General features: G+C 48.0%; 1 protein-coding gene across 1 annotated transcript; it reads left to right on the forward strand.

Annotated features, from left to right (window-relative positions):
- Window positions 1-155: 155 nt before the first annotated feature.
- Window positions 156-7,873, forward strand: LOC104506610 (claudin-10-like). Its single transcript, XM_010147614.1, has 5 exons — window positions 156-225; window positions 637-819; window positions 984-1,065; window positions 6,925-7,032; window positions 7,759-7,873. Exons 1-5 carry the CDS (start codon window positions 156-158, stop codon window positions 7,871-7,873), a joined length of 558 nt encoding a protein of 185 aa, XP_010145916.1.
- The last annotated feature ends 318 nt before the right edge of the window (window positions 7,874-8,191 follow it).

Consider the following 8,191-nt stretch of genomic DNA (forward strand, 5'->3'; position numbering starts at 1 on the left):
CAGAGCAGCCTCAGCCAGCACAGGAAAACTGTACTTGGCTACAGCCAGCCGCAAGCCATTTGCCCAAGCTTAAGTATGGCAGTGATTTGTTTTCTCCCAAGGGGCAGGGCTACTGCTGCCCACGAAGCTGAGCACATGTTTGACTTCCTTGCAGAATGAGGGCCGCCTTGGTGGATCCAAATCAGATGGGTGGCATGTCCGGGCAGGCCCAGGACCCCAGCCAGGGTCAGTGCTGCCAACCTGCTGCCAGGCGTATTGCATTTGCGAACCACAACAAGACTGACACGTAAGGCCTGCTTTGCCTGCGCGGAGTGGCTCTGCGACCTGCGTCGGCCACTGCGCGCACCACGGAGAGGTGCTCGTCAAAACCTCATGGGTCCAGCCTCTTGCAGATACTGTACCCAGTGCCACGGGGTTTCGTTTTGCAGCCCTGAATACCGTAATATGTTTCTTATGAGCAGGGCTCGGGTGATGATGCCCTGTGAAGAGCATACATCACCTCGGAGAATGCGCCCGAGGGTAAGGTGATGTTGCTCTGGCAAAGGCCTGGTTTGGTTTGCGGGAGTGAATGCCCAACCTTGCGCAGAGGGAGAGGAGCTGCAGGGAAACCCCATGTGGTCCCAGTTCTCATGTGAGCCTTTCTCTTTCTCGCCGCAGGTTACATCCAAGCCTGCAGAGGACTGATGATCTCCGCCGTCTGCCTGGGCTTCTTCGGTGCCGTTTTTGGACTGGTTGGGATGAAGTGTACAAAAATTGGAGGCTCTGATCAGACTAAAGCAAAAATAGCCTGTTTAGCTGGGCTGATTTTCATACTCTCTGGTAAATATACCTTATTTCTCTAAGTTTGCATATTTGAAGTCATACCAGAGCTGCTGCTTTTCCGCAGAAATCCACGCACAATTCTCCATGACTTCATTGGCTTCAGGGTCAGGCCCAAAGCTCTTCTGCTGGCTCCACTGAATGGTTTGTCTTATGCTTTTCAGGGTTGTGCTCTATGACTAGTTGTTCCCTGTATGCAAACAGGATTACGTCTGAGTTCTTTGATCCTTCTTTTGTTGCACAAAAGTAAGTACTTTCCTCTACCCATAAATCTTTCACCAAAGTAGACCTTAAGTTTCATACTGCGCCCCAGCGCCCGTTTAGGCAGAGGGCAGGGTGCTTCTGCTGTTGGGCAGAGGAGGAGAGCAGGCTACAGACTTATTTAATCATATTTTCCAACGGGAATAACCGTGTGCTGAAATTTAATGAAGGAACACCGTCCCATACAGGGATTGCTCTGCAGTCTTTCTGCCCAGGCTTAGCGCAGCTCCGCAGGGTTCTGCCCTGCTTGGTGCAGAGCAGATGGGGTTACTCGGGGGCGAAGCTTGAGCTTATGTCAAGAGATGCAGCAAAAGGGTTGCACGAGACAGAGGAGCTCATGAAGGGCATTGTTCGTTAGGAAAGGATGAAAATTATTTCCTCAAGCTTTGGATAGAAGGTGGTTTCCATAAAGGTGTTGAGCTCTGCGCCATCTGGACTCCTCTTGAGGAGAGGTTTCTGCAGGCTCTGTGGACTTGTGGCTGACAGATTTTCAAATCCAGATGGCTGAAATTTGGATCATGAAAGTTAGCGTAACCCGCAATCATATAAGCACTAACATAATGCCTCGACTGTACATGTAATTAAGTTTAAGGAAGCGATTGTTGATGGAATTGCAGGATCCATACCAGAAATAATGAGTATCCCTAAAGATGCCTGTTAAAGCTGTGCAAGTTCTCAAGACCTACAAAGGCAGCAATTCACGAGCCAGTGCTTAGATTTTGGATTCACATCCACCGAGTCTGAAAACGTTGGCTGTAAATTATAGCATCATGGTCTTTCCTGTTTTAGCTTCTTACATAATGTAAAGTTATCTTTAAAGACAAGGATTTCAGAGTTTTCTTGATGGTGATTCCAGAATATATCAAGCATTGGGTATAAATTTCTCTGAGGTCCAAGGATTCAGTAAGGAACCCTGAGACTTTCCATTTCTTCTTGGTAGAAAGAAAATAGTCTGAATAAATAACATTGACTGAATCCACATTTGCAGCAGGGTTGACTTCCCCTGTCTTGAAAACAAGTTCATATTAATTTCCTCCATCATTCTGCTATAGTTTCTGCTTGTCTGGTAGGGTGAGGACAGGATCCAGAGGCCTCCAAAAGAAACAAGGATGTGAGTTACTGGGAAGAAAATGGAGCCTGGCTATATAGCCAGAAGTTAATTATTCATCAGGCTTACTGTTCCTAGTGAAAAATACTGTGGTTGTTGCCAGAATTCCCTTTCCTCCATTGTATTCCTTCGCCGCTCTGCTGCAAAAGAGCGGGCAGACCTCACAGCGGAGTTTTACTGCGAGCAAATGAGAAGTCCAGTTTAAATATTAAAGTTAGTAAAACATCCTCTGCAGAAATTGCCTCTTTCCCGAACAGCCAGCATAGCTCAACTGCACGCGCACGCAATCACGACTACAAAGGCGAAGGCAGAGAGAACCAGAAGCTGTGATTCGAGTTGCGCGCGGTGCAGCTCACGCAATGACCTTGTGCCAGAGTAAGCTCGTGGTGGCATTCGACTCCTTCCTCTCTCAACCAGTGCAAACCAGGTCGGAGTGATGCATTTCACTGCTGCCTGTGAACTCTCTGATACGCGTTGCAGAAGCATTTAATGTGCTTTGCGGGTGTATTGTGGAAATTTGGCATTGGCTTGTCACTGGGAGAGGATGCTGCTGTGGGTATCAGCCTTTCATCTTTTGCCACACATTTCTCTCCTGAAGTCATTCTGGTGGTCTCAAAGACAGGCTTGAGATACCGTTAGAGGGAAGCGAATGATACGAGATGTTCAGCATCATCTCAGCCATCAGAATTTCCCTCCAGCTTTCTCCATTTGGAAGAGGCTCCCTAACCATGTATGGGTGCAGGGGGAGACAGAGACCTGCCTAAAGCTGTTGCCCAAGAGACAACAAGGTTTGCATTGATGTACCTAACCAAGGAATGACAGGCACCACGGGGACACCCTGAAACCTGTCTCACTTGTAAAGAAATCTTAGGCTGGACTTTACGTCCCGAGGTGATAGTTTGCACTGTCAGTTTAAAACAGCTCCAGAGGAATTGTTTGACCCTGCATAGTAACATGCGCAGAGCTTTGGCAACAGCGCGGGATGCCTCGGGGCTTTCATCTGAGGTGGGTTTAATCATCCTTCAGCTATGTCTGACAGCAGAAAATCAGTGCTTCTCTCTGTTTTGCTGTCTTGCCAACGTTGCTCCCGCGGCTTCTCTTAGGAAACTTTTTTGTCACTTTACAACTTTTAATAAAAAACCCTTTTATAGTCTTTATCCTTTTTGTCTTGTGCCACAGTTTGGACTCCATAATCATGATTATTCTTACTGATGAATGGGATTAGTTTACCCAAATTGTCTGACTAGCGTCCCATTCTTTTTTATAGATGTTTCCCTTCACCTTTCTTGTCTCTGAATGGACCGTGCTCAGTTCACACAGGCCCTCTTTCCACTGTCCTGTTACATTTGAATCTATTGTTCACTTTCCATGAATTTTAAAAATCAGACATTCAAAACGCGTATTTGCCTTGGGTAGTTGTGTTGATTTGTTGAGAACGTAGGCACCTTCTTTACGTAGGCAGACATCCAGTCTGCTCATGAAACTGCCACTGGCTTGTTTGGGAGTTTGCTTCATAGTCCTGAAGTATGTAACAGCTGCAGTATTCTTCTTCTGTACTGATACTATACTTTCTGAATTTCATTGATTCTGCCTCCCTTGACTGCAGTAAAAAAATCCTTAGCCTGCTTGGTCGGTGTAGTTGAAGGTGGCTTTCAGATCTCTGCAGTCTTCAGCGGTCACCACCTCTTCATCAACGTCCCCCTTTCCCCCTGAGCTGCCAGTGATCTCGAATCAGGTTGATTTCACTCACTGAATCACTGTCGGTGGATGCGCAGCCACAGACTTCAGAGAGTGGCTGCTTTGGTTCTTGCAAGCAAGAATTAGAAGAGTTAGAGTGTGTTTCCTTCAAAGATTTTACAAGAAAAAGAGGGAAATGAAAACCAGCAAATGTCATCTTTTAAAAGCCTTTTTTTCCCATTCCTTGGAGGTACCAATGTATGTAAGGCGTTATTTTTCATATGGTGCATACTGGATTTTGATGGGAGGTTAGGACTTGTTTCTTAAACACTGAAAAGATGGATTGGATAAAATCCTAAAGCCATACACAGGTTGGTAGGCAATCGAAAATTTGAAGTTTTCCTCACAAGCACCAGCATAAATAAAAAATTATTTTATCTGTTTAAAGATGTGAAGGGAAGACCAATTAGGCCAGCTCTGTAACTCATTAACATAGTGGTGTGGCAGTCACCTGCAAAGGGCCCATATGTGCAATCTGTTTCTGCATCGTTATAGCCACAAACGTGGCTTAAAAAGTACAAACTATCCCAAGAACAAAGGCCAGACCCCACGTCTTCTTTCCCGATTAGTAAGCAACAGTCAGGTAACCCTTTTCTACCCGATTAAACCCAATGCAATCTTGATTTCTCTTCTGTACAGCTCAGGAGGGGAGATGGCAATCTGTCTCCTCTCTCACATCCTCCTCTGGCCAACCAGTTAATGCTGTTAGATGGAAATGTGGAAACAAACTTGTGTTTCCTACTTTCTAAGCAAATGTTCTTGGCAAGTAAGTTGGTACAGCAACAGCCTTCCTGGGTCTTCATCCAGCTGCGTTCTCCAGCACCGCAGAGGTCCACGCTGACTGTTGCAGGGAGTCCATAGAATCACAGAAGGGTTTGGGTTGGAAGGGACCTTAAAGATCATCTAGTTCCAACCCCCCCTGCCGTGGGCAGGGACACCCTCCATGTATACATTAGGCATGCTCTGTCAGTGCCCCTGGGGATGGAGGGATCCCCAGGGTGGGGCTTCCCTCATCCCTTTGGTCTGCCTTCACAGCTGGATAATGCATCTTGAGGGTGTGGGGCGCTGGGTGTGTTTTCAGGAGTGTAGCTTTGTGTGTATTTCGTGTGTGTTGACTGTAACAGGACCCTGGGTGATGAGCGGTGATGCAGATACCTGCTTCTAATCAGAGAACCCCTCGGTCCTTGAACAGACAGGAATCTGCTCAGGGCTTGTGGAAACCACAGCGAATGATGGAAATGTAAGCACAGGAACAATTAGACGACAACTACGTGTTTGGCAGATGTTGAAGTCACGCGTGGCCGGGTGCGGAGTTTTCCAGGGTGAAACGCAGATGAGTTATGGTTTCCAGCAGTTTGATTTGGGGTTGGGTGCCTAAAGCTCGCGTCAGGTATGGAGAACATCTAGGGGAATCTGGTCCTTTTTTAGCAAGGGATGGTAAGTAAAAGCTGCTTAAGATGTTGTGAATGGAAAATGAAAAAGCAGCCTAGAAATTAGAGCACTGGCAGGGCCACGAAGCATCAGGTGCAAGCCCTCACTAAGTGTCCCACGCCTCAGCTCTCATGGCTCCTTCTTTTGTTGGCAGGAGGTCCCAGAGTCAGAAATCTGAGAGTCGAACCTGCCTGTCCAGAGCACCTAGGCAAATGACTGAGCACTGATATCCTATGTGTGGCTTTTTCTCCTGCTGTGACTTGTTCGGGGGGTTTTTTTGTTTTTGTTTTTGTTTTTTTTTTTTTAATTCTGTGCTTTACCTTTGGTTAGAATCCCAAGAAAAAATGGAAAAGCAATTTTTTGGTTCTCCAGCCAGCATTTACCCCCATGTGACCTATTACTGACAGAAGTCGCTGTATCGTTCTCTGTGTGTCCAGGTTCACAGGCAATTTTGGAGTGTTTCCACAATGCTGTCTTGGTAAAGATGAGTTTTGTAGAGCAGCTTACAGATGTTTTTAGGTACATATTTCAGCTCATGTTACATGAGGGTCTGTTCACATGGAATCAACTGTTCCCTCTTCCAGTTGTGCAGGCAGGCTGTTGAGCAGAAGCTTTCCTTCGGCCGCCTCACCAGGGCTTACAGTAAATAACGAAGGCCGGAACGGCACAGCCACCTGACCAGTGACAGCGGCTGGGCGGAGGACAGGGACCCTTGTTCTCAACGCAGGATCCTAAGAGGCTCCAAGAGGAGGTTAAGTTTTCCTCAAGGAAGAATTGGAGCTGGGAAGAAGGAGCAGGAGACATGGAGTCTATCCTGATAGTGAGGAACTCTGGAGACTCTTGGGCCTGCAGCCTAATGCTGGTCATCTTCCAAGTGTTTTAAGGAGCGGCAGCTCAGGCAAGGAGCTGGCGAAGGGAGAGGGCACGTAGTCACTTGTCTTGAAGCTCCAGAGCTCAGGGTGCTGAGCTGGAGTAGGGGAGGAAAAGAATCTCTTCCCCATGCCCTTATTTTTCTTCATTTACTACTGTGGCTTTGGAAACGTGGGCCTACCCGCACGTGATAATCCTCCTGGGGCCCCACTGTCTCCTCTGGGAGTCACACCGAGAGGTTTCTGGCTGCAAACAACTGGTGGCTGCCCCGGGCGGCAGAGGGGACTGTGTCCGGTGTCCTGGTGCCGCACCCAAGGGCTCGGAGGTGTCTTCCAGCCTGAGCCCATCCAAAGGGACTAGAGGAATAGAAGGTTGCAGGCGCGTGCACACACACACGTGCACATCTGCATACTGGTGCACGTATGTGCGTACGTGTGTATGCATGTTTCAGATACACCAGTACATGTATGTTGCACGTGTGGGGGGGGGACGGAGTTGTTTCCTGAGTAAGAGGAATAAGGGAAAGACCGTGGGCGCATGGCAGAGCTGCTGATTTTGTGATGAATAACGTGCATGTCATGGAAAGTTATTCAGGAAAACACCAACATTTCATTCTTTTATTCTGAAAAAAACCCCCAACCCCAACCCTGTTGAAGTTGCACTCTCCTGTGTTAAACCCATTTATTAACTTCCTGTAGGTACGAATTGGGAGCAGCTTTGTTCATTGGATGGGCTGGAGCTTCACTCTGCATCATTGGGGGCAGTATATTCTGCTTCTCAATAGCCGAGAACAGTCATTCTCCGAGGTAAAGCACAAGTTGTACTCACGGGAAGAAGTCGGTACCAGCGCCTCGGCACCTGCTGCACGCCCACGCAGTTTGCTTGCCTTTCCAAAACCCTTCCTAGCCAGGTTCAGAAAAGGATTGTGAGGATGAAGGAAGAGAATGGGATTTAAGGATAATGCTCTGCTCATCGTTAACATGATTGGGTAAAGCTGTCGACTCACAACAGATACTTGTGGTACCTACACTCGATAAAGTTACTACAGCTGGAAACAAAATCAGTGTTTGCTGATGTAGGAAATGGGTGGGGGTCACCTTACAGGTGTGAACAGAGAAGTTTCTTTAATCCCAGATGGTCAGACAGAGGTGGAGGCCGGCAGTGGTGGCAGCAGGACCTCTGGCAGTGGCATAGCGGGGGATAACGAAGAGGCAGAGCTGGAGGGAATAACTGTTCATGCCTAGGGTCTGCCACAGCCTAAATATTTCACCCCCGGGCCCCAGTTTACTTGACTGGGAATGAGGGATGCGAGTTGTGTAAGTGAATTGCCAAGCGAGATGCTGGAGGGGAAATGTCAAGGCAGAAAGCGAGCAGAGAGGCAAGGAAGGTCTCTCCCCTGCCCCCTCCCGCGAAATCTGTAGGTAAGTTCCTATCCGCGTCTTTGGGTTTGCTCTTGCCCTAACGCTTGGATACAGAGCTGTTACCCGCCCGCGGGCAGAGCTGTACGGGGCGCGTTCTCATTCTCTTTCCAGGAGGGGTTACGCCTATAACGGGGCCACATCCGTGATGTCTTCGCGCACAAAGGTCCACAACAGCGTCCCGGACAAAAGCCCACCGAAGCACTTTGACAAGAACGCTTACGTTTAAATTGCGCTGCTGGGAGCTTGGACGAGTCTGTGCCTTCCGTGCTGAGTGATTTCCCCCCCTCCCCTAACCCCGGTGTAATTACCACGGAGACAATGACTTTTTAAAACATTAACTTGCAGCTTTTTACATACTGATGTAAATTTTATCGTATTTTAAGGTTGAGGTTGGCGCTGTGAAGTTTATACCTGGAAATCACGAGCTGATGTTGCTTTCTTGAAATAAAAATGAACGGGGTATTTACCAACTCGGTCCGTTGTCGCTCATGGGGATGGCATCACGCCCACTGCCGCACATCATTGCAGCCGTTTCCGGAACGGG

The sequence above is a fragment of the Eurypyga helias genome, unplaced genomic scaffold (assembly GCF_000690775.1).
Source record: "Eurypyga helias isolate BGI_N326 unplaced genomic scaffold, ASM69077v1 scaffold7072, whole genome shotgun sequence".
NCBI lineage: Eukaryota > Metazoa > Chordata > Aves > Eurypygiformes > Eurypygidae > Eurypyga > Eurypyga helias.

Bases quoted from the DNA above. Each gene is read 5' to 3' on its own strand.
- LOC104506610 (XM_010147614.1), top strand. From the start codon at position 156: ATGAGGGCCGCCTTGGTGGATCCAAATCAGATGGGTGGCATGTCCGGG. The intron at 226-636 runs GTCAGTGCTGCC...TTCTCATGTGAG, and splicing joins GGCCCAGGACCCCAGCCAGG to CCTTTCTCTTTCTCGCCGCA. The intron at 1,066-6,924 runs GTAAGTACTTTC...AACTTCCTGTAG, and splicing joins CCTTCTTTTGTTGCACAAAA to GTACGAATTGGGAGCAGCTT.